Source organism: Aulonocara sp. 'chitande type north' Nkhata Bay, linkage group LG22, assembly GCF_057382095.1.
Source record: "Aulonocara sp. 'chitande type north' Nkhata Bay isolate Kocher_YH1m ecotype deep benthic linkage group LG22, A_spYH_male_GT1.1, whole genome shotgun sequence".
Taxonomy (NCBI): Eukaryota; Metazoa; Chordata; class Actinopteri; order Cichliformes; family Cichlidae; genus Aulonocara; species Aulonocara sp. 'chitande type north' Nkhata Bay.
In genome coordinates, this window is record NC_141364.1 from 22,754,396 (window position 1) to 22,782,111 (window position 27,716).

The following is a 27,716-nucleotide window of genomic DNA, read 5'->3' on the forward strand; positions in this document are numbered from 1 at the left end:
GCTTTCTATGCTGAAGTGAAAAGTTTACCGTAGGAATAAATGTTTCATCATTGGATGGAAAACGTGTTCAGAATCTTAATTGGCGAAAAAAGTGGTATTTGGCATGTATAAAAGGTCAGTTTGTGTGCACTTCTTTCGCTTACACAAACTGCAGGGGGCGCTGCTGCTCTTCTTCTTGTTTGTGTCAAACGACAAATTGCAGAAAACAAACCGTTTCTTAAACTTATAATAGCTTGTCATTTATTAAGTACAAACTTGTAGGTCATAATTACTTTGCAGGGCATTTTTTCCTATTTTTTATACTTTCTAATAGTAACAGTAAATTAATGAAACTCCTCATTCCAAAAGATCCACTATACAGCAGCTAAGGCCAGAAATGTACATAGACTCATATCTGAGCCCAAACTGTGCCAACAACATATCCTCCACACCATTACACCAACAGTCTGAACCGTTGAGACGCAGGATGGATTCATGCATTCGTGTTTTTTCTGGTCCTACTATCTGAATGTTGCAGAAGAAATGTTTCCAGTTGTCTGTTGTCCAATTTTGATGATCCTGTGAGAATTGTAACCCCAGTTTCCTGTTCTGAGCTGACATGAGTGGCACCTGGTGTGGTCTTCTGCTGCTGTAGCCCATCTGCTTCAAGTTTCAGCGTACTGCATTCAGAGATGCTCTTCTGCACACCTTCATTGGAATAAGTGTTTTTTTGAGTTACTGTTGCATTCCTATCAGCTAGGAGTCTGATCATTCTCTTCATCAAATCAACGTGCCCATGTCTATGCACCTAAACGCACTGAGTTGATTGGCTGATTAGACATTTGCAATAAACATTTGAAGAAGAGGTGTACTTAATAAAGCATCCGCTTTGTATGAGGTTACTAACACAAATACGTTTACATGTTGTTTTTAGACACAATGACTTTGCTTGAATGCAGTTTTTTTCAAAGTATTGAGGTCTGATATTTTGTTTTTGTGTGTCTGGATTTGACGGAAATGAATCTTACGAGGTATAAATGGAAATGTTGCACACATAATTTAACAAGAAACTAGTTTATGAGGTTTATCAAATTTTATTCATCACAAGTTTGCTGATAAAAATGTAAAAAGAAGACATGAGGTTGATGTGGAAACACTTGAACAGGCAGCAGGGCTGTCACAGAATACCCTCAGCATTTTGAAATGGTATTCACTGTACATTGCAACGAATATCCACCTAAAGTGATTTAATACTCATTTTATCCTGAAGTCACGAAGTCCAGGACAGATTTCAGGTTTTTCTCAATTCTGTATCTGATTTAAGAACTGTGAATTTAATATTTGATTCAGAGCATGATCACAAGGGCTTTGGCATAACCGCAACACTGAAGATGAGGATCATTAAGGAGCGAGTGGGTTTGAGCCACATTCACAAAAAATAAAACATTAACACATTGTAGCAGGTAAAGATGATGGCCAGTGACACTGTGACACTCATACTGCAGACAAACAGACGATAGAAGCAAACGATTGAATGCTACACTCTACTAATCATCACGCTGATTAAAAAAAAATAGCAAAAACAAAACAAAACTAGAGAAAATGAACAGACATGGTGTTTGATCTTTTAAAAAGTACGTCATAACATTGTTTTTCTTTTATATACCGGATGAGCTTTTTAGCCCCTCGCTCATGGAGAAAACCGATTGAGGATTTTGGGGCCGAGTTCGGGTGGCGACCGTGAATCCTCCGTGTCAGCGAGGGAAGACTGATAGAAGTATTTAAAAATGAAGGAAAACGACTACAAAGCGACACTACAACAATAAATTAATGCAAAAAAGTATGGCCCGAGCACGTGACACGACTTTCTTTCTTTTTTCTCATGGTTGGTTTGTTTCATTCTCACCGTAATCCCACACTGAATAGAAAGATCTTTCATAAAAAGTTATAAAATAAATAAGCACTCTTTCCCTTTGAGTTTCGAGTAGAAAAAAGTTGCAGGCCCGAGAGGAGAAAGAGCGATGAGATTTCATTGATTACTTGCAGTAGTATCTCTGCCCTTCGTCTTCTTTGGCCTTTGTGATCACAAGCACACGCACACATACACGCATACATGTTGGTGGGTCACTGAGGCCCACGTAGACTGGACAGTGTAACGAGTGGTGCTAGTCCTCAGTATACCCAGTTCACTGGGACCCACTGGGGTTCACTGCACAGTTTGTCCACGGCTGCCTGTAACGTCTCGAAGGCCTTATCCAGGTTGTCGTTAATGATGGTCAGGTCAAAGTAGTGGCAGTAAGCCCTCTGGATGCGGGCGCTCTCATCCACCGTTTTCCTCAGATCCACATCCTGCAGAAACATGAAGGACGGGTCAGTTCTGGGGATAAATCCAAGTTGTATGCATGAGTGTCAGTGTCCAGCACATAACAGTGAAGACCAGGACAGGTGGACAAATGATGAGTGTATGGATATTTATAGTCATGGTAAAAAGAAAGTAGACCCTCTGTCAATTCTAAGGTTTTACCTTTCAGGTTACAGTAAAAAATAACCTGGTCTTTCAAGAACAGAAGAACAAAATATAACACAACAGACTGTGTCTTACAAAAACTAAGCCAAAAATGCAGAAACAGTACGACAAAGACAAAAACTACACCCTTACTTCTTCCGTATTAGCAGCAATGTGCAGCTGATATGGTGCTGCTAAAAGAGGCCAGGTGCTGTCAATCAATTCAAAATCGCCTGATTAACTGATGATCAACAAATGTAAGGACCTCCATAAAGGCAGAACCTTTGCCAGCTTGCTGGTCTGGAGCATTCAAGTGGAAAGCATTCATGACAGTTGCCAGTCTTCCCAGGAATGAACTTCCAAACACATTCACCTCAAGGTCAGACCGGTTACAGGCCTCAGCACGATAAATGTGAAAGTTCATGATGATTCAATTAGGAAAAAAACGAACTCGTTTAGAAGGGTTTCCAGGAGAAATGCTCTTCTCTCTAGAATGAAAATGGCAGCAATGCTTAAGTTTAAAAAGTTGCATCTGAACAAACCACAAAACATCTGGAAAAATGTCCTTTGGACAGATGAAAACAACGTGGAGACGTTTGGCCATAACACACAGCAACCAAACACAGCACATCAGTACAAACACTTTCATATCAACTGCCAAGCACTGTGTTTGAGGCGTGATGATATGCAGCCAGAGGAAACGAGCAGCTTGCAGTCATGGAGTTGACCATGAACTCCTCTGTATACCAAACTCCACTAGAGCCACATATAAAGCTATCTGTCCAACAGCTAAAACTTGGGTCATGCAACAGGACAATGATCCCAAACAAAGCAGCAAATCTACAACAGAATGACTGAAAAAGAAAAGAATCAAGTTGCTGCAATGGGCCAGTCAAAATGTTAGACCTCAGATTGATTCAAATGGTTTGGTGGGAGCTTCCGAGAACAAATGAGTTCAAACAACGTCGTAAAGAAGAGTAGAGCAAAATTCCTCCTCAACGATGTGCGAGACTACTGAAGTCATACTTCAAGTTATTGCTGCTAAAGGTGCTTCTACTAAATCAAGGGGTTTATGTCACTTTTAACATGACGCTTCTGCATTTTGGCTTTAAGAACATAGCATAATATGTTGTATGCTGTTGTTCATCTCAGATTTTTTTGTTCTGATATGCACAATGATAGAGATGATAGACGGTGTACTTTATTTTCACCACGACTGTATGTAATTTAAGGTACTTTTAGAAGGATTTTGTTTGACCAGCAAGTAACATGATCTGCTTCCAGGCAGTGTTTTGACCACAGGGTCATTCAAATCGGCATACTTATATTTAGCCACCCTGTCCCTCAGTCTATTTTTAATAAGGCCCACATAGAAAGCATATGAGGGTGATTTAATCTTAAAAGTGTTAAAAACATTAAACCAGAGGGAGAACAAAATCTTAAACAATGAGAGGCAAACTGGCCACCAGTTACCACCACACCTTTTTTTCAAATGTCTTTAGTGTGTCTTTTATCTCAGTGAATCAGTCATAGTTTTTGTGACTGACTACAGTTGACATAAAATATTGCACAGTTATCCCCATGATATGTAAGTGAGGGCTCAAATGTCAAAAAACAGTGACAGATAATGCAAGCATATCACTATGTATGCGTGTGTGTGTGTGTGTGAGAGAGAGCATGGTTGTTTGTGTGTGTTTACTTCATCCCATTGTTACGCATGGGTGTTGTTAACCTACCGTGAGCTGCTTAGTTGTGAGGCCTGCATCCACCACAGCTTTGTGCATGGCCTTAAGAGTATCAAAATCTGGTGCTCCAATGAACACCACATAAGGCATGAACTCTGCTGTTTTCAGTACCTTCAGAGCCTGAAGAGAGACAAAGATGTTTTCATTATACTATACTTACACGGACCAGGTAATGTGTTAGGAATGAAAGGATGCCACATTATTTGAAATAATAATTGTCAACCTACAGAGGTCTGAATTCAAAGACACCCCACAAATCAAAGTGAAAAAAATGACACATTTTGGCAAACTTTCATTGCAGCAATAGTTTGTATGCATGCCTCACAATGTTGGGACATGCTTTTTATGAGAGACTGGCTGGTGTCCTTGGGGGTCTCCTCCTAGATCTGGAACAGGGACCTGGCCCTGGGGAAGTTGGATAGATGGAGGCCCATCTATATAATATCCCAGAGTTCTTCTCTTCCAGGAACTGCCTACATACTCTTTGCACACGAGGCCGGGCATTCTCGTGCACCAGGAGGAACCCAGGACCCACCGCATCAGCCTAGGGTCTGGCAATGGGTCCAAGGATTTCATCCTGATAACTAATGGCAGTGGTGGACCTGCCAATTCTGGTATTCTACAGGTAACGCCAATCAGACTCCATGGTCGGGGCAGTGAATATAGAGACCACAAGACGCTTAGGCGTCCTTAGACCATCCTCATGAAATCTGTTTCTGATTGTATGGTCAAACATAGTCACATCAGTGTCCTACTGCAGGTAATTTTGTAGCTTCAGCAGTGCTCATCCTTCTTGCACAAAGGGGCTGATACCGATCCTACTGACTAATGGTTGACGGGTTAAGGACCTTTCTCAGGCCTCACCAGCTCTCCTAGAGTAACTGCCCGACTGCTTTTGAGACAATGCTGGGAGACACAGCAAACCTTCTGGTAGTGGCATGAGTTGATGTGCCATCTTGGAGGAGGTAGACCTTTTGTCCAACCTCTATGGGGCCCGAGTATCACCTCATAATAACAGTAGTGAGACTGGCCTTAGCTAAATGGAAAACTAGTGAAAAAACAATCAAGAAACATTAAATACCGCCTCTGCTACTTAACTGATCAGATCGATATCATAGAAGTTTAATTGACTTGATGCTATACTGCTATACTGATTAATGTGTTCCTTTAAGTGCTTTTGAGTAGCATATTTTTTCAAATCCTTTAACACAAGGTTATTATAGTTTAAAAGTAGATCTGAAATTGCAATTGAAAACCACACTGTCTCATAAGGCTTTGGTGCACTAAGACTTGGCAAGTCTACATGACTCTGATATATGATGTCATTTCTGAACTTTTCCCCTGACAAACATCCACCAATATTAGATTAATTAAAAAGACTAAACCTAAAAGTGGAACTAATAAAAACTCAACTGAAAGTAAACTTTCTGAAACAATGCAAACTCAACTGAAACAAAGTCCCGCTGGTCCAAACTTCACCTAATAAAACTCTCCAATGTTCTCACTAAAGGTCAAACACAGTGAGTAAATGCTGCATGTCAAAGCCACCCTTCACTGCATGAAAATAACCCTGCCACTGACATTCGCTCGCTTTGGACCCCTCTCATACCTGCGGGTTGACATCCAGGATGCAGGTGCGTCCCATTGCGACCACCTCGTGAATGCTATCAATCTTTGTGCCGTACAGGTTGCCGTCGTACTCGCCGTGCTCCAGGAAGCGGCCGGCCTTCACATCAGCCTCCATCTCTGTCCTTGAGGTAAAGTGGTAGGAGTTGCCGCCTAGCTCCTCATCACGGGGTCTCCGTGAGGTGTCTGACAGAAGACATGAATCAGGTAAATGTTGCACTGTTGTAGCAAAATTTGAGAAAAGCGGTTAGAAACCCAAGTGTGGCATACATGGTATAGTGGTGCCAAAACGCGTGGGATGGAGGACCATCAATCGGTTCTTGAGGCTGCGTCGGCCCACTCCTTGGGCACCTATCAGAACCAGCGTCTTCCTCTGGAAAGCAGGAACCTTTGCCACTTCCTCATAGATCTGCAGTTCATGTCTATCGAACTCTGTTCAAAGACATTTCAAAGCTGTTAGCCACTTGTAGAGAAAGACAATGAAGACATTAACCAAACATCTAGACCATGAAGAATATTCTGACCTGCGTTCTTGGCTGTTAGATACATCATCTTCTTCTTCTTTTTTCCAGCCAAGGTGCCACAAAGAATTCCTGCAAGACAAATATGCACGTTTATATCTTTGCTGTTACAGCATTTGGCCAGACGGGGGCAGGCATGCACTGAAAATACTAACTACCCATTATTTTTTTTTATTTTTTTTGCCATCAATCAGCTAAAAGCTTTACAAGTGATAGAGGTCTGGCAGTAAACCAGTTCACAGGCCACTCCATCCCTTCAAAAACAGCCTCGGCTTAAGAGAAACATTAAGAACTTGGGTGAGTTTTAGCTCAGGAATCTTTCACAGAGTGTTTACACAAAGGTCTGGCATCACTGCCAAGAAGTACAGGTAGGGTACTCACCTGATCCATCCAAGTCTCTGGGAACAAAAGCTTTCCTCTTCTCCTCCAAGAACTGACTGGGGATCAGACCCGTGGCACCACCCACTACGTGACATGCCTGGCGTGGATCAGTTCAAAGTTAAATTTAGAAAATTGAAAGTTTAAAGTTCGGTCAAAGACAGTCTGTGAAGGAAGGCTCACCTGCCACCAGTTGGGATCTTCTCTGTTTACAATCTGAAGAATATCACCTTTCTTGAAGGCCATACCTGCCTCCCGACAGGGGATCAAGCTGTCATTGGCGGGATCATAGTCAAAGTATGGCCGGACATATACCTGTGAGGAACAGAGGAACAGGTGTGAGCTCCTGAAGCGCTTAAATTAGGATTGAAGAGGAAGATGGCCGTTCACAAAGCAACAAGAAAGACAAAGCAGCTTTAACTCAGCATGGCTTCTCACACGTCGGCATGGTGACGGCAGCTCTTTCACACCCATTACGGCCCGTTTCCCACAGCCGCAGCCGACACAGCTCTTCATGCTGCGTCAACACGCTGCATGGGCTTTTGCTAGAAAGGGTAAGTGCTTTGGCCAGAGCATTAGATTAAACAAGCAGCCAGAGGAAGCAATAAAACAAGCCAGTGAAATATACTGTGCAGCGCGCTCTGAGCCACAGAGCAGGAAGTGATTTTGCATTACGTCTCATTCACTTTTACTGCCCTTCATTCAGTTTATAAGCATTTCCAGGTTTATGTGTTCCAAGATTCAAGGTATATATATATATGTGTGTGTTTTTTTTTGTTTTTTTTTACACAGAAGACATTACTGGAGCGTGTCTGAGGGGAACTGTACAACAGCGTCACACACTACTGTACTCTGCATGTCAGAGAGCATGAAATTACTCCAAACACATGTGCGTGTATTTGGAGTGCGTGCATGACACAGAAACTGCTAGTGTGACCTAGATAGCATCTGGAGTGTTATTAATAGGACTCCCAGAGTTCAAATTCCTGCGCGAGGGATTGTGGGAAGGCCGTAGGACATATCGTCAGGATGGTGCCACCACCCAACATCTGCCACCGGTTACATAAGCAGGAGAGTGTATGCCTGTGCTTGTACGTGCTCACCTGTGGAGGAGCAGGAGCGTCTCTGTAGCTCGGGAGTATTTTCAAGGTGATCCCTCCGCTGCAGTCTTTGAGCATCTCCTGGAGCTCAGTGGGATTATTGCCAACGTCTTTCCCGTTTACTTCCTTAATGATGTCGCCCACGTGGAGCAGACCCTGTCTGTCAATCATGCCTCCGTGAAGGATTCTCGCGATCACCAAGTCGTCTTTCTCCACACGAAATGTCACACCCTGAGAGGAAGAAGAGGGATGTTTTATTACCTCTGATTCCTGCGCACTCACACTCACCCCCTCCCTGCGCCTGGAGCCTCTGCCAGAGGTTTCTTCCTCTTAAAAGGGAGTTTTTTCTTCCCACTGTCACCAGGTGCTGGCTCGAGGGAGGGTTCGTCTGATTCTTGGGGTTTGTGCTAAGCCTCACCCCTGTTAATTTTAGTAACCTATCGACCATGTTTGTAGTGTTGGCAGCTTTTGGAGCATTTTAAATGGAATTATAAAACAAATATGGTAAATGGCCTGCATTTGTATAGCGCTTTTCTAGTCCATAGGACCCCAAAGCGCTTTACACTACATTCAGTCATTCACCCATTCACACACTGGCGATAGCAAGCTACATTGTAGCCACAGCTGCCCTGGGGCGCACTGACAGAGGCGAGGCTGCCGGACACAGGCGCCACCGGGCCCTCTGACCACCACCAGTAGGCAAATACGGGGTTAGTATCTTGCCCAAGGATATTTGGCATGCAGCCAGGGTGCAGCCTGGGATCGAACCACCGACGTTCTGATTAGTGGCTGACCTGCTCTGCCACCTGAGCTACAGCCACCCCGTGGATAAATAATGTGGCACACTCATGCAAACACATTCAGTCAGCGTGCAGTCTCCTCTCACCAGTGGCTCCCCGGCCTTCTTTCGAATGCCAATCATGCGCACGGCATCGGCCTGCATAAGAGCGCTGTTCACCGCTGCGTCATTGGCTGTCTCAGTCGGAGGCGGGGCTTCGTAGCATTTTGAGGCTACCATGTCATGAGCCTCTAAAAGAGACTGAGAGAAAGGAAAAAAAAAGGAGAGGGTAGGCGAGTGCTAAGGCTTAACTACATCTTATTGTAGAGGAAGAAGCACAATTACACTTTCACAAAAGTAAAGTCGATACATTACTGAGTTCCATTCCCTCAGTAGTTTTATTGTAAATGTCACTTGTGACCACATTGGAAATTTAGTCTTCCTCACAGTAATATTAATAACAAAACTGTGACTTGATGTTTCAAGTGAATAGAAAAGCTCTGTTGGCAGACGTTATAACAGTGAAACGGGACAGTTATACCTCCAAACAGCCAACTAGCATATTAATAATTTAGGTGCGGCTTAAAAAGCAATCATCTAATGGATAAAATCCCAAATATGGATAACCACCCAAATCTAATCACTTAATGTCTGATTCGTGAGTATCCCTCCAACAGCTTTCATTCAAGTTGCTTTTTCCCCATATATTATTACTGGTTCCAAATCACCACCAACCGCTCACTGGTGAAAAATACAAAAAGTCTGTAAAATCAAACACTCAGTTTGTGATGTAATATCTGTTTTCCTTTTCCCACCTAGCCTGCTTTCCCCCCTCCGCCCTCCGTATCTCTATTGCTCAGTAGGTCAACAGAGTCTTATCTTTCAGCTAAAGGCACAAAGAGCTCTGATTGGTGCAGGGGCTTCGCTCGGCTCAGAAATCTACCTCCTATTGGCCCTGCCTGCATAAAGCCCCTGCTAAGTTCAGGCACAGAGGTTAGTGTTCTACTGATGCATGAGCGCAGGCTCCAAAACATCTGATCTGTGCCACTGTAGCTAGTGTTGTAACATTTAGAGTACGACATACTGTTCAGATGAAAAGCAGTCCCCATTTCACAAACGTGCAGTAACATTACAACAACTACTGCTAATAATAAAAAGTAGAATAAGGTGGAAAAAAGTGTGCATCACTTGGAAATATATAAATTCAATAATTATTTGAAATGATTGCATTTAAAAAGCTGTATTCTTTTCAAGCTAACCGCTTTTTCTCAGGGAGCATCAAGAAATGAATGTTGATGTAGAAATAGAAAAGAGGATGAAAGCATACAATGTGCCACTCAACAAACGTATGGAGGGTCAATACATAACAGCTAAATGAAGAAATATAGAATAGAGAGAAGCCATAAGAGGACATTTAGCAATGAAGCAGAAGAGTCAGCAAAGCCAAAACCAATATGATAGGATACAATTTTTAAGACCTATTTAAACAAGAGCGCTTTAGATAAAACACAAGTCTTATTCCTCATGAGGCCCACAGGGAGACACTGTTCCCAGATTCAGAGTCAATATTCGCTTTGCTTTTAAGAGACAGTGAAAGTTTTATTGCTGCCAACAGAGAGCAGCAACACCAGAATTTATGTATTGATTATGACATAACATTATAAGTACAGTGCTGTAAAACAGCATCTGGTTTATCATAGTGTTTTGGGTTGCCACATATTACCTCATAAGCTAAGTTAATAACCAGTGCTTGTGTTAACGGCGTCTGTTCTAGCCTACCTAACTGTGCTCGCTCTTGCTCTGGCTCACCTGGAAGTGCGGCTCCTGGAGGATTCGAGACAACTCAGCCGCGCTGTCGTCTTTAACCTTGAGGTTGTTGATGTCGCCCAGGATCTCTGTCACCAGCTCGACGTTATTGTCCTGCACCGCTTCCAGCTTCACTTCCTCCAGCTGCTCTTGAGCCTGGGTGAGACAAAGAAGCTCAGGAAAAGTGGAAAGATGGCGGTTGCCTTTCATAACCTTCCTGGTTTTGTTGGTATTTATTTGGATGTGCAAAGAGTGAATGACAGAAAGTGAGACTTGCTCAGTAGCCGTGATTGTAGATATGATATGGTGCTCTACAGGGAGCATTTGAAAAAGCACAACATGACAAGACCCTGTATGGAGGAGCTACAGCTGTGGTTAAACTGAACTCACTGCACACTAGACTTCAAACAGCAGTGAAGGCGTGTTTGTAGGTGCATGCACTGTCAATAAAAAAGGCACAGAAATGCAAAGCTGCACAATTTTCTTACGTCATTATGCATTAGGTCTGATGCACATAGCACTGTGTGTTAATCAAAGCCTTACTTTACTTCAACGCCTCAGCCAGAGCAAGCAAAGCATTGCTGAGAGCAACATGTGGGGGAGTTTGAAGCTGGCTAGTGGTTTGTCTGCCCCCTGCTGCTTGCCCTGAGCTATGTGTGTGTGCTACCTTAGCCAAGGAGCGTACAATGGGACTTTCCATGATGCCGCGCAGGAAGAGCAGGTCGATGTCTTTGGCTCCGGCAGAGGTGGGCAGCTCACCCACATTATCCAACACCTGCTGCATGGCTGGACGGATGGGACGAGACACAAAGATCCAGAGAAACAGAGACAGAGAGAAAAAGAGAAAAGCCAAGTTAGCCAGGCCTGAAAGTCATTCAGAGTGTAAACATCCATGACACTGTTGAAGGCAAAGCAACAGCAAAAAGAGATCTGCTCACACTCCAGTGCAAAAGAAGACCCAAATGTTTCAGATGCAGTGAACGGGCATGCTTTCACTCAGTTTAAACTCCACAGCCAGGATAACATCTGGATCTAATCTGAGATGCTTTTGGTACTAATTACAGCACTGAAAATGATGTGTGGCCTAGACAGCATAAGATGGTCCAATATGGTAAGTGCAGTGTGTGCCAGATGTGGCCCAAAAGTCACGAGTTGGGCTTGAAACATGTTACAGTAAGTATTGTCTGGGCCAGCTTTCACCCAAATGTCACAACACAGCTGGCAAATGGTCTTTGAGTCAAGGCAGCCAGTCTTACCCTGAGTCAGCGCTGTCAGTCAAGAGCTGATTTGGCCGACAGACACCATGTATTGTTCTCTGGGAGAGTTTTGGATACACATACTTTGTATACACAGACAAGCACCCCAGAATATTAAGCCTGGTCTGCACAGAGTGTGCACAGTTGTGTATATTCACTTTAAAAAAGCTTAACTTTAAAGCTTCAAAGTGCTTTTTTTTCCAGATTTCCTCAAGGCCCTAAACATTCAACTAAAGGCTCCTGGATTCAGATGCAGTCAGCCTCTATGCTGTTAACATAAACAGAGACAGGGAGAGGTGTGGACTGTAGGTATCAGCTAGCTGAACGCCCTAATGCCAGTGTCTTAAAGCCAATCTAAGCACATTTTAGCCATTTAAATCCCTGGAAATGTATGTGTATGTGTGTGTCATTTTACACCTATGTGGGTAATAACTATGTCCGGTCAGCACTCGTATACAGTTGATTCACTCTATGATTTCACTCTGCGTTTTGCTTCACTAACCCATTATTACTCTTAAACCCTGAGACATGTTCCATGTCATCAAGTCAAGCTATAGTCTATGACTTCAGCCCCCTCTTTAGAATAAAGTGCCCCATACCAAATCGCTGCTTTGAAAATACAGATTATGAAATGCTGACGTCTATATATTATATTTTTGGTAGGTTTTGCAATCTGGCATGTATACCTATTAAAAAATATTGGACATTTAGCTTTTATTTAAAAGAAACAGTAACAAAAAGATGAAAAATAGAGAAAGAAAGGAATCGAAGTCGTATTGGACTGAGGAGCCGCTCAGGACATTTATACAAATGCGATATGACCCTTTACCACTTGACCACAGCGCAGCTCTGCTGACATGCACTTTAAAAATGTTTAATCAGCTTTTCCTTATGTAAAAGAGGCATAAGCATTAAAAGTTTGGAATGCATTTTAACCAAGATAAATTGCAGCATCACACCATGTGGGAGAGTTGTAAAATATTACCGAAAAAAGTAGCATCTCTTGTGTAACACACGTTTCCTTCTGGTTGCTCATTTCTATCCAAATGAATGCCTCTCTGTGATTTAGATCTCAGTTTAATCACTGTTTAAATTCTGCTTTCTCTGGTTTGCTGTACTGAAACAGTCACGGTTCAACTCGAGCTCTACAGCGTCTGATAACCACAGGAGCGCAGGGAGACTGCATAAACAACAGGCTCGGTGCAAAACAGACCTTAAATATTTATGATCCTCTTTAAGAAGGACAAATAGGGGGGAAGAAGGTTAAAAACAGCACTGCAGACAATCAAACCTGTATATCAATGAAGCTTTGTGTATTTAAGGCACAACAGCACAATCTAAGACTCAGTACGGACATATGGACACAATAATTTATTTCTTCTTGGGGAACCACACACAGATCTTCCACAGGGCAACGGTCATTTCGGGAAAAGGCATCTACACACAAACACAGACACACACAGACAAGACGAATATGGAAACTTAACACTACCATGGCACAACTAACTTTTGACTTGTATGCAATAAATAAAGCTACGTTTACTGCAAAACATGAACATATCCGGAGTGAAAACCTCAAGCATACACAGAATAACACACAGCTGAAACCTTTTGTATATCCCGGTGTCGTCTTCATTGACCTTTACCTACTTACTACATCCCCGACAACAGGAACCCTTACTCGTCCACGCTTCTGTGCATATTACCTGTTAAAATTTCTGTCCGGTAAAAGTTGGGAAATGAACTAAAGCCTTCAAACTAAAGTCTACATAATCTTTTGAAATATGACACAGAGATCCAAATGCTGTGGCCTGAAGGAGTTGTTAATGCTAAGAGATTACAGCACCAAACAGTTGTTTTTTTCCAGATGATTTATTCACATATAATGAATCACTCTCTTTTACCTCCTTGTAATTTCTCCCTCCGTGGCACTTTTGTCTGCAACATCTAACCACTGCATCGGTATGCACACCTACGAGCATGATGTGCACTGAATGCTGATGCAGAGATCACTGCTCTGTTTCTAAAGGAATGAAATCCCAGGAGAAAGAAAAAACCTCGCAACTTGTATTAAACATGGTATCATTATTTATTTATTTATTTTTTAGCTTCTGAGATGACTGTCAGAGAAGCAACTCCACTGACACATCATCCATAACAAAATATATCTGAGGGTGTTTTTTTCTTTTTTCAGAAGTGCAGTGCAGTTCCTGGGACTCTCACAGCTAAAGCTGCTGTAAAGCAGCGCTTCTTAACCGCTCGACTGGATCCCAAAGGTAGGCTGAAATACTGCTGTTTACCTAAACTACTTTAAACATAATTACACTTGCTTATCCTGTGTCAGCTGTAACACCAAGGCGCTAACTGGGAGGACTGAGAGCATGTTTAAACTGCTTAGGAAAGAATCAAGGATATCTGAAATGCTAACTTAAAGTAATACATAATATAAATGACTGAATCAGTTGGCTTTTACTTGATAAACTGTTGAAAAGAGAACTGAATAAACTGATGTGTGTTAAACATTATTAGCAGGTTTTAGCTAGCTAAAGGTTAGCTAGCTAAAGGTTAGCTAGCTAAAGGTTAGCTAGCTAAAGGTTAGCTAGCTAAAGGTTAGCTAGAACGGACAAAGGATTTAAAAAATTCACTGAAACTTATAGCTGCAGGTAAAACTGGCTAATTTAGGTTCAAATTCATGTATTAATCAAAGTAGAACAGAATAAAAGTCAAATAAAGTAGTTCTAAAATGAATTAATAAGGAGTGAGAAATTATTGGTTGTAACAGATAACTGCTAAAAGATTTGGATAAACGTTCAAATAGCATTAGAAATGGAAAAATTTCTAATGCTAAAAATTGTCTTATCTACTGAAATTCAGTCCCCTTAGTTATAAAAACATATTCTTCATCTAAACTAGCACTGGTTTAAAATAGAACCTGTTTTTTTTTTTAATTCAACTTTTTTTGTATATATCGGGCAAAATTTTTTCTTCTTTCAGACATATGAAACACTTGTTGTGTGCAGTTATTATTTACTTTTTACCCTCTGCCTGAATCTGCTCCGATAGACTGGTTGTTGTGGTTTTCAAATATGTGCTGTCAACAGGAAAGTTGCAGAGTGCTCTCTCGTGGGCAAACTGCGCAACCTCGTCGCTCACAGTTTTTGTATTTGTTACTTACTTATTTTTTTAAATCTTCATTTATAAATGATGATGATATTGGCCCACTGATAAATCAATCACAGCACTGGATACTGTTGATTGACGTATGACAGAATAGTAAATACATTAATGTTACCTAGCCTGTCTGGTAGCGACCAATCATTAGCTGCATTAAACACACATTAACAAACTGCTGTCCTGTGTGGACAAGGCTTTATTTATTCATTGCTTGGTATCCATCACAGGGGACTCAAGCAAATCTGACACAACTGTGGGGATATAAATGTTGGGAACTGTCCCTCTAAAGACTTTCCACATGAAGCTGAAGAAACCACTGGAGTTACCCATCTAAAGCCTTCCATCTTAAATGAAAGATAACAATATCCCACTATTCATCCTAATATTTGAAAGCTCCCTTCTTCCTCCTACTGTCCTCACCTCCAGATGTTTCTGCTCCCTGGGTGGATCGTACAGCCGGGGGCCCCTCCATGGCATGCTGTCCCAGGGGTCTCACCTCCTCCTCTTCCTGTGCCCCATTGGGACAGGAATCCTCCATTGCTGTGACCATCGCCAAGCTCTTCCTCTCTGTTGCCACAAGTATGCTAAGGCTAACCACGAGTAAACCACCAGTAGCTCTGCCAATATGTCTTCTGTCTTGTCTTTTCTGGCACTGCTGACCCTCCACACTTCAAAAAAAAAATGCAGAAAGGGGAGATAGGAGCAAGAGAGACAGAGGGGATTGAGGGCGAATAATGAGAGAAGAGACACAAAGACAGCGACAGTAGAATGGGATTAATATCAGAGGATTTTAAGAGACGAGGAATGATAGGGGAGTGAAGAGAAGTAGGAAAGCTGAAGGAAGATATTTTTTTAAAAAGAGAAAGGAAAAGAGGCTGATGGTTGGACGAGTTTGCAAAGACAGGCGTGAAATGAGACGGAGAGAGGCAGAAAGCTGGATAGCACTCACAGATGTGGACATGCATTCAGTGCCTGCTAGTTCCCTCCCTGTACTCTGACTTTAATACCTTCTCATACTACCACCCCCGCCTCTTTTGATAACACACATAAACACACACACACACACATAATCCCACGATCCTCCTTTACCAGGCCTGCTTGAGTACCCCTCCTCTTGTATCCCTGACCCCACCCAAAGTCAAGTTAACCCTCTTGTCTAGACAAAGGCACACACACTCACACACACTAGTTGAATGTGTCATTATGTAAGTAATCTTACATAAGTGCTACTAAAGAGGGCCTGACCCTACATTCCCATTCTTGTCCTCCTTCTTGCTCCCATTCACACTTATTCTGCTCAAAGCCAGAAACTCTGTTTGTGCACACTGTGCTCGCACGAATTCCCTCAGTGGTCGTCCAACTCTTTGATTCTTCCTCAGCCCAACGGGAGCTTTTTCTCTTTAATTTTTTGCTTCCCCCCCCTAAAATGAATGTGCCTCTCACCACCTTACATCTCATTAAATGAGTAGACTCGAGGTGCTGACAGGATTATGCACATTTTTTTGGACTGCAGTTTTTCTTGTTTCTGCCTTTTGCCTAAGTACGTCTGGACAAGCTGCTGGCTGCATGACTGTTTCTTAACAGAAATATTATCTTAATAACCGTTTGACCCTGTCTGTCCTGATTTATATTGAGGATAATAAGTAACATTTCACAAAGAATGCTTTAACACATCACAGCAAGGCTCTCTTGGAAATAAAAGGCAAGTTATGTTGCTATACTTACTAAGAACTCTTTGAGGCTATGCGGCATAAAGTTGCTAAGAGCTAAATAAAAGCTCATAATCATAAAGTTCAGTACAGCTCACATGTTTAAATTACATGCTTTAAAGTGAATACTAAAGGGCAGTTGATAAGCTTATATAGGGATAAAATTAGGAACTGACCAGAATTCAGTTCACCTTAGTGGTGCGGCCCCCAACAACAGTCCCAGTTCCTCATGTGGCCCCTTGGAAAAATCCATTGCTTACCCCTGCTTTAAAGTATTGGCTCTTCCTTTTCTTCAGTAAGTACTTGATAAAGCCTATTTTTTTATCAGGCAAAATTAGCATTCCATTTAATATCACAAGGAATCTTGCTGGTTAAGCAGTGCTAGCATTAGCAGATGTGATACCAAACACATTATTGACTCAATATTTTGGAAGTTCTCCCCTAGTCTGTCATCTGATTACGACTTGGTTTAGAGACAAACAAAGAGACAAACAGCTGCCTGACCATGTCAGCACAGTCCAATTAGACCATTTTTGTAGGAGGCCAGCCTATGGGCCATTACTCTATGAATAATAACATAAAAAGTATAATCACAATAAATACATTGTGCATACAAATGTGACTTAGATGTTATGATGGTGGTCAGAGGGCCCGGTGGCGCCTGTGTCCGGCAGCCTCGCCTCTGTCAGTGCGCCCCAGGGCAGCTGGGGGGCTTGCTATCGCCAGTGTGTGAATGCGTGTGTGAATGGGTGAATGACTGAATGTAGTGTAAAGCGCTTTGGGGTCCTATGGACTAGAAAAGCGCTATACAAATGCAGGCCATTTACCATTTACCATTATGATGACAGGGAGCAAACATTGGCTGAATGCTCTGGTGCGTTTAGCTCTAGCATGACGTTACGTAAAAGATTAGCATCAACCACACAAGAACCACACAACTTATAATATCATGTCAGCAGTGACACTACTGTAAAGTATGGCAGCTAGCCAACTCTGCACTGCTGTCATCAAGAGTACTTAACTGGATTGCAGAAAGCAGCTACAAGCAGGTCAATTGCGCTTGTATAACACATGTGACGATGTGCTTTGGTCACCATGTAAAGGAGCACTAAGTGAGCAGGTGCTGGACTGGCTAACTAATGACAGACATTTCAATTTTTACAGCTATGCAAGAAACAACAGTCAGCTTGAGACCCCCTGAATTAGTGCAACCATGGCGCTCTATAAGACGCGAAGGATATGCTGTGATTTAACCTGAGATTCAAATCTCCATTTCTGTATCAAGACCAAAGTCATGGAAGCAAAAATGAGAATAATCTAGAACAAGCTCCTCCCACTGCCCCCCATCAGGCTCCTCCCAGAGCGTCACAGCTGTGCAAGAAGCAAATCTGTAGGCTTTAATCCACCCCGCCTCTCCCTCCACCCCATCCTCAGCAATACCAGTCAACCCCTCCCCCAACTCAGGACGCGGGATTTTAATCCTGCCACGAAAGCACTGGATTACAGAATCTCTCTCTCCCTCTTTCGCCATATCTGGTGTTCAAACATGTCCACAGGGCTGAAGTATGCTACATAGCTGTGCTTGGCAAGGGCTGAAATGGCCTTTAGCGACGCACTGCAACACACTGGCAACGACTCTGAGTGCAGAGGGAAGCAAGAGATTTTCTCTTTGGCCATCAGTGCAGTGTCACAGCACATTTCTCCAACTGAACTACAGGCACTAGACACAGCTGATCGCACACGCAAGGTTTTTTCTCTAAAACGTCGATCTAATTGCTCGCCTTTAGAAAGTAAGGCAGCGACTGCCGACTTCACACAGAATTTAACTTAGGCAGAGCAGCTGCATGAGAAGAACTAAAGCACCGTGCCATAAGAAAGCACCCTGGGAAGTCTGCACAGACTTAAAAAACAAACAAACAACTGATCCACAAGCGCCAGATCTGTAATGAGCAAAGCAAGACTGTGCTATAAATTATTAAAGCAATTGTTCTATTATTCAGAAATGAGAAAATTTGTGTATATATAAAAGAATGCATGCTGGTACTTTAAAAGGCAAAGAGAGAGAGAGAAGCTTTTGCGTATTCTATCGAAAATACAATGACATCTAATAATAGCCAGTAATGCAAAAGCTGTACTTTCTGCCAGTCACAGTCAGGTAAGATTTGGGGACGCTAAATAAATATATACAGAGTTTGGTTATATAAAACTGATGCTTTAATCCCACGCTTTTAGTTTAACATCAGCATGGCCCTTTCAAGTACAGAGGAAGTGCTGTCAAAAGTGAAATCCACACGGGTACACAAGCACAAACACACACACTTAAAAGAAAACCAGCTGCTTCCTTACTTATTCAAAAGTAAATCTTTAAAAGTAAAGATTTCCGGACCAACACAGTTCTGGCTGGCAGGTCTCCCAGCGAACCAACAAAATCATGTCAGCATGCAAGAAAAAAAACACATTTCAACATCTCCGGTGGGTTGAGAAAGTTGTGTTTACCTATGCCAGTCGGTGTAGCCCAAGCCCAGTCCTACTGGCTGCTCATCAGTCAACTGTGAAGACCTGAAAAGACAGGGGAAGGGTGGGAGATGTGTGAAAGTTTGTGAGGATCATCCATATGAGCCATGAATATTCAGTCCTGTTTGCTTTGCTGCTCGCCAGTTTTCATCATTCCTCACATAAACTCACTTGAGGATTCAGATACACAGTCGTGCTTACCAGTCCCACCTAATAACTCTAGTCTCCCTGTGAATTATTACTTGTATCTGTCTATGTCATCCCTTCCTCTCGTGGGATGCCTTTTGACAGAAATCCCTGACAATTTAATGTCTTTAGCTATTCAACGATGCCCGCATCATCAGCTGGCATTGTATGGGAAATGGCCACTATTCTCTGAAAGTAATGACGAAGCGGTATGCATTCACACCCAGTAAACCTCTCTTCTCATTTTGACTTGCAAACCTGTCTGAGTCTCATGCAGAGGTTTGCCAGCATCTGAGGTGTCGTATTACAGATTTTTCTGTCTCAGCGTGCTGTTGAACACTGTAATGCAGATACAGTCATTCATTCACTATTTATCCAGCACAGTTGATATTTAAGAAAGAAACTGTACAGAAAAGATGGAGTGTTACTAAAGCTGTGCATTTCTCAGTTTTAAATTGTATCTTTGAGGACTTTGTTATTAGTAGCCTGTCGCAAAAACACATAATTTGCTCACATTTTTTTAATCGAATCTATGGGAAAAAGGGGGCAGACCTAACAAAACAATTTAAAGAAGATAAACAGTATCTGAAAGTCATGTCCTTAAGAAACAGATGAAAATACAGTAAAGACAGTCTCAGTGGAAGCATGGCTGTCAAGGAGCCATTCTTAAAGAGGGGAAACGTGGAGAAAATGCTGAGGTATGCCAAATTAAACAAGAACTGGACTGAAAATCAGTGGGAACAGGTCTGATGGTGGAGGGACTCCAATTGGGAAATTTATGGTTCAAACCTTCATCAATAGGTACGAAGCAGGTCAAGAGAAAGACACAACAGTGAGTGTCTGCAGCCATCTGTAAAACATGGTGCATGGTGCAGACTCTACCATGGTTTTGGGCTGCATTTTAACCAGTACTATTGGGAATATTACCAAAATTGATCAACTTATGAAACAGAAAGTACTGGCAGATTTTGAACCACCATACAAACCATCTGGAAAGAGTCACATTGGCAACAGCTTACGTTTCAGCATGACAATGTTCCTAAACCGTAAAAGCATACAAGGATAGAAAAACACACAATGGTACACTGTCAGTCATGGATCGAGCTCTGCAAGGTGTGAACCATAGCATTATTGAAGCAGTGTGGGATCATCTTGTTATAGAACAAAAGAAAAAGCAGCCAGAGAAGATCCAAACATCCAAAAAAGAGTTTTGAATGTCCTTCAAGAAGCTTGAAGAACTATTCCTGAAGACTACTTAAAGAAAATACAAAAAGGATAAGAGAGTTCAGGCTGTGTTGAAGAATGAAGTTGATCATACCATATTAACTTGTTAGAATTGTACAAACCCTGTTTTTGTCTTATATCCTACATTCCCACCTACTTTGAAGGACTCTCTAAGCACATGAGGTATTCAGAACATGGGCGTTTTAAGTCTGCTGATGACTTTCATATATGAAGGAAAATGTTTTATCCTGTTTTCCTTGTCAAGAATGAACCTTCAGGTCTAAGTAGTCAGAATTAGCTTTATACACACACAAAGAGGATTTTTGCATCAGCCACATAAAAGCCATTTCAAACACCACATCCTCGCTTCTTTTTCTTTTCTGTCTAAACTGTGAATGCAGGCAGAAAGCACTGCTCCTTCCAGCAACATGCCCTGCCCCGCTGTACGATATTTAATTGTGTCTAATAAAACTGCAAAGTCTGGCAGAGTTAAACACATTCACGCTGCCCTTAAGAGCCATTGTGAAATGGACCGTTACAAAATGCAAGCCAGCATAAAGAAGAAAAACCTGCTTTGAAATGCTGTTATTCCATATAACTGATAGCTACATGATCACTGCATTCAGCCTTTTTCACGTTCCCTTTATTTTTCTCACCTCAAGCAGTCAAGGCTTTCAATAGTCTAATAAAAGTTGCAAGTTATGTCTGCTTATTTATTATGAGAAATGATCTGGAAGACCTCTCAAATCAAGAAAGTAATCTTCTTTTATATACTCCCCTAACACACACATCGCAGGTACATCTTGGTCTTAAGCCGCTCCCTAGGTAACAAGTACCCTCCTGCAAAATCACTCTACAGAAAATTAACAAAAAGGCGATGACAACACAGAGGAACCTCCACCCATCACTTGTTAGCAGTTATCTCTTATTTCTGTGGCAGTATTTTTTCACCCAGTCGTACCAGAGCTAACTGGTCACCTACTATTACAAGAGGGAGAGTACAGGGGTCAGTTCATTATACAACACAGATTAAAATCAGGTTCTGCACGCTCACTGGAAGTGAAAGATATCCCCTGGAAGAATGTTAATAGAGGCAAAGTCACTAGGCAGTTCCTCGCCTAATCATCCGCATCGAGGGGCAGGGAGCCAAGATGGACCAATCGAAGGGGCCAAATGAGGAGGGAGGAGCAAAGAGACAGAGCCCTATGATATATCATTTGGCTGATATCGGACCTTTCCAGGTATTTCAGTATTGGTATATGTTGGTCAGTATAAAAACCTTTTATTTGTTTAATATTATGCAGAAGAAAATGCAAAGGAGCCGTTGTGAAATAATGCTGATCAAAGCAGATCGAGCGCTACTGTTCACAGTACTTCCAGGATTGTCTGCAACACAGAGTAGAAACACAAAGCAGTAGAGTCTTCATGGTTAGTTGGACTGGTAGTTATTTAGCACTCACCATTTCATATACACATCCATACAGTGCCTTAGTGAATGCACTATCTGTATTAATATTATATCTGTCCCCCTAAAAACTAAACCATTAGATGGGAAGAAAGAAAAAAACAGCAAGGGTCACAATCTGGCCCTTCGAGGAGTGTGTAAAAGGGAGTGAGAGAATGTCAGACGAGCCGAGCAGGAGAGAGATTTAGAGCATGACAATAAGGACCAGATAAAAGGCACATTAGGAGTCTTGAAGAAAAAAAGAAAGAACAATCCTTTAAAGATTAGACAAGGTTGTGGGGAAAGCCTCTCAAGTCTTGGGAAGTTCAGAGGAGGAGAGAGAAAACATGAGAGTCTAGAGGGAGAACAGAGAAGAGTGGTTGCTGAACGCCCTTTCACTTTTTCAAGAACCTACCAAATAACCTTGTCTAGCTATAAGCACAGGAACGTAATTGTAATTAAAGGTCCATAAAAATCTGATGGATATTTGCTTAGCTTATTTTTTCTGCACAAAGCTCCTCAGTGACCAGGTTGATCTGTCTTATGTTGAATTTATGGTTCCACAAATGTGTCTGTTTGCATATGTTGCAGTCAGAAGTTCACACACACTCATCATGGGCGTGAATATCATGATAAATTCAGGCTTTTGATGATTTCTTTAAACTGTTTTTTTTTAATGAGGTGTATTGTTTGTACGAATACATCTTTAATGACTTTTAAGCAAAAACAAGAAGAATTGGCTGCACATGTTTGGATTTATTTTGGTTTTTCTCTAATCCAAACAGGGCCTAAAGTCAGGCTCGAATATATATACATACACTACTATTAATATTTGGTTTAATGCTCCTTTTGTAGCCATCAACAAGCTTCTGAATTCATTCTGGCTGGATATTTGACCACTTTCATTGGCAGAATTGGTAGAGATGAATTGCCAGACTTCATTTGCCTGCACTGGCCCTATGGCGAGGGGTTTTGAGCAATGTAAACATGTTTCTGTGCAGTTGTTCAAAATCCCAACTAAACATTGCTTGAGTTGGATGATGCTGTGCATCGGGTGAATGCTGATTGGTTGAATAGTGGACTGCAACAGGGAAGTGTGTGACATCAGAGTTCATAAAAATGGGAGAAATATAAAAAACAAAAACAAAAAACATTCAAAAAAGCACAAATACAGCATGAAAAGTACAGACAGTGGCTGCCAGTGGACACTTTTCTTTGGTGCACTTCAGCTCTTTGTATGTTATAACTTTACTCTTCTCTTTGGCTAGCTAGGGTCAACAACAGCACAAGCAAGAGTAGCCCACAGACTGGTTATACAACTTATTTTTGACACTACCCCCATCTAAAAACAGACGCTCTCTACAGGTAGAAGGACTGCCAACACGCTAACCCCGCTGAACCATAATTTCCCCTTTTCACTCAGCATGTCCTGTGCTCAGAACTCCTCTGATGTCTCAACACTTCTGCAGTCTGATCCTCTTTTCCAACTCTCAGGACGGAAAATCACAGAAAATGGTGATTTGCATTCCTGGCTGCCATTGGCTGGTCCGTATGATAGAACGAGCCCTCCGAGTTCCTCCCCGTTGCCAAGCACTCAGATGATGGACGGCTCATGGAAGAGGGATTATGGAGAGGATCAGAGGGTTTGTTCTTGTACAAAACATCACTGCCGCTTCACTCATGTAAACATGCGTGCGTGTGCATGTGCATATGCATGCTATTAAAGGCGCAGGCGAACATCAGCGGGATGTGTGGTTTTAATTCCTCCAGTTCTGGTCACACTAGCAGGAAATCTGAACTCTACCCGAGACCTGCTGTGTGGGAGTGAGCACATTTTGCAAGTTTATAGTCTACGGTGAACAGTGCTACGCCCCTTGGGATTGTGAAGCACAAATGCACACTCAGAACCTGCCCCATAAGGCATCCATCCCATGAGAACTATTCAGCTGATGTTTGTATATTCTGTCCACCCCTATTCTGTATCCTCCTGTGCCCCAGGCTCTGCGGAGAACTGGGCTCTGAGAGCAGCCGTCACTCTTAGTTCCTCTCAGTGACTTGAGAATCACAAAAGAGGCCAGTGAGCTCTGTCCTGCCTTCAGGTCAAGATGTCACTTCACTGGCTGGTTCCAGGGGAAGTTTACAGGGCAATTTGTAAACTTCCTTTAACCTTGAGCTGCAGTGGCAGACTCATAAGAACAGTGTGTATTTGAAAATGTACATGAGTGTGTAATAACTGGCTATTCATGCAACAACTCCAATCACATAGCCATCCATGCTGTCGTGCCTCTCACCCATCACCTTCTGCCTCCAGACAAACCCTATGTAGGTCACTCCAGCTGCTCAATAAGAGGATTACACTGCGACCCCCTAAGATGGCTATCTTAGCAGATCAGTGTATGCTTAATTTTTTTAACCATAACCATGTTTCCCAAACAGTCATCATTTTATGACTGCAGCTGCAGGATGTTGATTAAGCCACCTCAGTTTCTCCCGATCCACCTCTACGATGAGCAAACCGCTCCATCCTTGTGCTGATTCACGCTTACCTCTGCTCATCACCTGATGCTCAAATCACCACCATTTTCAAGGCAATAAATTTCTGCACTGGAGCGATTTCCACACATCACCAAGAAATGACCTCAATTTCCTCTCTGGTGAGGTTCCAGCTGGTGGGATGTCTGCGCTTTGCCTCACAGCTTGGGAGGATATAATTACACAGCTCGTCAGAAACTCTCAGCGCCCAGCGCGCATCATCTTAATAACGAGTACCCTCCTGACATAATCTAACCCGCCACATGGCCATGCCTGCATCTTTGCAGCCTTTCCGCGTTCCCAGCCTCCTGCTAGTGATCGTTAGTGTTAAGGAAGAGAGAGGGAGGGGATGGAGTGGGGAGAGGTGATGCAACAGTGCTTAAAAATGACAGCAAAAGTTTAAAGATGAGAAACCTGATGAGCGGTGTGGGGTGGTAAAAAGGCGAGAAGAGATGGGAAAATGAAGGATTTTGTCTTATTTCATATTTGGATTTTTAAAATTATTTTTTGCCAAATACTGCAATCAGATTTAGCCTCTGTCTAAAACTACAGCCTGCAGTATCCTGCTAGCTGAGCCTCCTCCAGGAAATGGACCGAGACTTTGATCTGGCATGCGCTAACGATGGCCTTACATCATCTCAATGCAAATAAGCTTCCAGAAAGAAAAAAAGAGGAAGCTGTTGATCTTAGATATTTATTCTATCATCTTCCCTATTTTCATCACTCAGTTTTTGTGGAGTTTGTAAAGGAGATTCAACCTTTTATTTACCAATTTGAGCAAGAAAGACATGTAAAACCAGGCCGTCTTTTTTGGCAAACAGCTTGTTTTATTGCTGGTTTGTAGTGGCATGCTTCTTTAAGGCCTCTGTGATGGATAAAATCTGGTGAATCAGCAGTATAGGCTGCAGCAAAAACTGCCAGACATTTGCCTGGCAGCGATTCTGACACAAGGTTCTTTTCAAAATAATGTTCCTTTGCACTTGAGGCTTAGTTTGGTGTTCGCAGAGATGCCGTTTGCTCATGATAACAGTTACTATGGTGTCAGTTACACGTTAACAACAGGGAGGTGCAGCCTGGTGGAGGGCAGGGAGGGATTATTATGTAGATAACAGCTTTCTCATACATGTGTTGTTCATAGCTGGGAGGCCTGAGTCATTCCACTTTCCCCAGTCCATTGCTCTATGTCTCTACCCTCCCTCCTATCTCCCACACATGATAATTAATAATAGAAACGACGAAGCTTCGGAGGGTTGGATTTGGGGTTCAGCATGGCTCACTGACCGGGGGCATATGTTTAACTCCGAGATGACACAAGGGGGAAATGCATAGCTGGGCTGAGAAGTCTTACTTCAGCAGAACAATAAAGGTCATCCTGAATCATGACTCAGAAGTCTTAAAGGACATCCCCAGCAGCCACTACAGACTTGCTCTGATGTGCTTAACTAACTCAGTCTCCTTTCTTTCCTCCTTTTGTTTACACTAAGAGAGTCACTAAATCTGATTAGATCATTGACATGAACAGAGAAACACCCATAAGCGCCTGTTAAGATGCAACAAGATACATCTATTCCTCTCAGGGGTCTGCATAGCCTGTGTAGCACCTCTGGACAGATCCACAGTGATGTTGTGTATGTGCATGGGCTTCCCCCGTCACGTGCACGATGCTAAACTGCTTATAAAGCTTGCCCAGTGACCCTGTGCTGTGTTCCTCTGAGCAAGGAAGTCTCCCTGGTTTTATGTTTCGATTAAGTGGCAGTATAAAGTGGTTCTGACATCATGTAAGGAGATTATTATGGGATGGTGCACTCATTCATTTCCAGTGGAGGACAGAAAATAAAAATCAATGCAGTCGTCTAGCTGTACCTCTGGTTGGCCAGTTTGTGCCAAGCCAAGGGTCTGCTGTGTTTTCATTCAGCTTTAGCTCAGTGTGCTGATGCTCGCTGGTAAAGTTTTTGTCTAGTCAACAAAATAAAAGAAATAAAAGAGTTTTAATTTGGTCTGATGACAGAGTAAAAAATCTATCTTTCTCGCTCTCTGTCCTTTCCTTGAGCCCACCCTCCTTTGCTGGTGGATGTTGCAGTCAGTCACACTGGGACGTACGCGTGTTCCAGCCTTCTCATCCTGTCAGCGCAACAACCCGCAGCTCTTTCCTCTTATCTTCCTGGAATCGGCGCACGGATCTGGCGCACGGATCCGCGCGCTCGAACAAGTGTGCCACATCCCGTGCCAAACGCCTGAGCCGCTTTGGCTGACCGGACAACCGTGCGCTCAACCATCTCGCCACACGTGCGGCCATTTTTTTGTTACCCATCCGAGCCATTGTGGCGTAAGCACACTTACGACTACAACCCATCCCATGTATTCCTCGTCACGATAGGCAGGAGTAAAGGGGGGAGGAAAGGACGCGTCCGGGTTCACAGTAAGTGCCCACAGCGAGCTGTTACGTGTCGGAGTGGAGCTTGTTCTGACAAGCAGAGGGGACGAACCTCTCCTTCTTCTGTCAAACTCCACTGCTGTACCTCAAACACACACACACAGCTAAGTGTCTTTGTCTCCCATTTATAGTGCCAGTTGATGAATGAATTCCCAACATCCACGTTTCGGATATGATCACGAGCAGTGACTTACCTGTGGATGGCGCGTGCGACTTCGCGGTAGTCCGCCGATCGTCCCGGTTGGACATTCAGACCCCCCTCAGCTGTCTGTCCCGGTCCCGCAGCAGACTACCAGAGCACACGACGTCAATCAAACCGACACGCCCGGCCTCCTCCCTGACGTCAGGACACACAGACCAATGAAAGCTGCGGCCCGGCCCTCGCTGAAGTGGAAACAATGTAGATAGTATTTTCTTTTCGTCACATTGTGATGCGCTCATCCATTCACGTATGGATATTACGTGAGGCAAGTCCAGCTCAGACTGTGCGGGCATCGCATTTCTAACGTAATGTGCGTTATGTAGTAGAAAATAACTAGAGATGGCCGGTGCCGTCCTGTTGACCTTCATTTCGCTATTTTTAAAGGAAAGCACAGCTGCTTTGCGCCCTACAGGTGTGCACCGCATTTATTCTTCATTTTGTCTTTGCGCGGAAAGTACGAGTGAGAGAAAGCAGGGCGTAGATTTAACGTCTTCACTCTGAGGCCTGCTGCTAACTGGTGAAAAACTAGTTTTGAAATGTTGAGCAACCACTCTGAACTGAACTCACTCGCTGGTCCTGTTTGAACAGTTTCCCCTCCCCTC

At 42.8% G+C, this 27,716-nt stretch overlaps 1 protein-coding gene and 1 long non-coding RNA gene across 5 annotated transcripts; one reads left to right on the forward strand and one right to left on the reverse strand.

Annotated features, from left to right (window-relative positions):
• Positions 1-889: 889 nt before the first annotated feature.
• pals2b (protein associated with LIN7 2, MAGUK p55 family member b) lies at positions 890-27,230 on the reverse strand. 4 transcript variants are annotated; one of them, XM_086279414.1, is made up of 14 exons: positions 27,107-27,230; positions 19,075-19,137; positions 15,290-15,537; positions 11,107-11,225; positions 10,443-10,595; positions 8,742-8,894; positions 7,859-8,086; positions 6,939-7,070; positions 6,759-6,855; positions 6,381-6,449; positions 6,127-6,288; positions 5,840-6,042; positions 4,222-4,350; positions 890-2,328 (listed from the first exon to the last, which is right to left on the reverse strand). In XM_086279414.1, the coding sequence occupies exons 3-14, from the start codon at positions 15,417-15,419 to the stop codon at positions 2,152-2,154; spliced, it is 1,752 nt and encodes a 583-aa protein (XP_086135540.1). In that variant the 5' UTR covers positions 15,420-15,537; positions 19,075-19,137; positions 27,107-27,230; the 3' UTR covers positions 890-2,151. The 4 variants fall into 4 exon arrangements, with proteins under 4 accessions (XP_086135540.1, XP_086135541.1, XP_086135543.1 ...); XM_086279415.1 differs by having other exon boundaries at positions 1,028-2,328; positions 11,125-11,225; XM_086279417.1 differs by lacking the exon at positions 15,290-15,537 and having other exon boundaries at positions 1,028-2,328; positions 11,125-11,225.
• On the forward strand, positions 13,261-15,665 carry LOC147304200 (uncharacterized). Its single transcript, XR_015126800.1, has 3 exons — positions 13,261-13,774; positions 13,890-13,971; positions 15,296-15,665. It is a non-coding gene; the product is annotated as an uncharacterized LOC147304200 (long non-coding RNA).
• Positions 27,231-27,716: the final 486 nt, after the last annotated feature.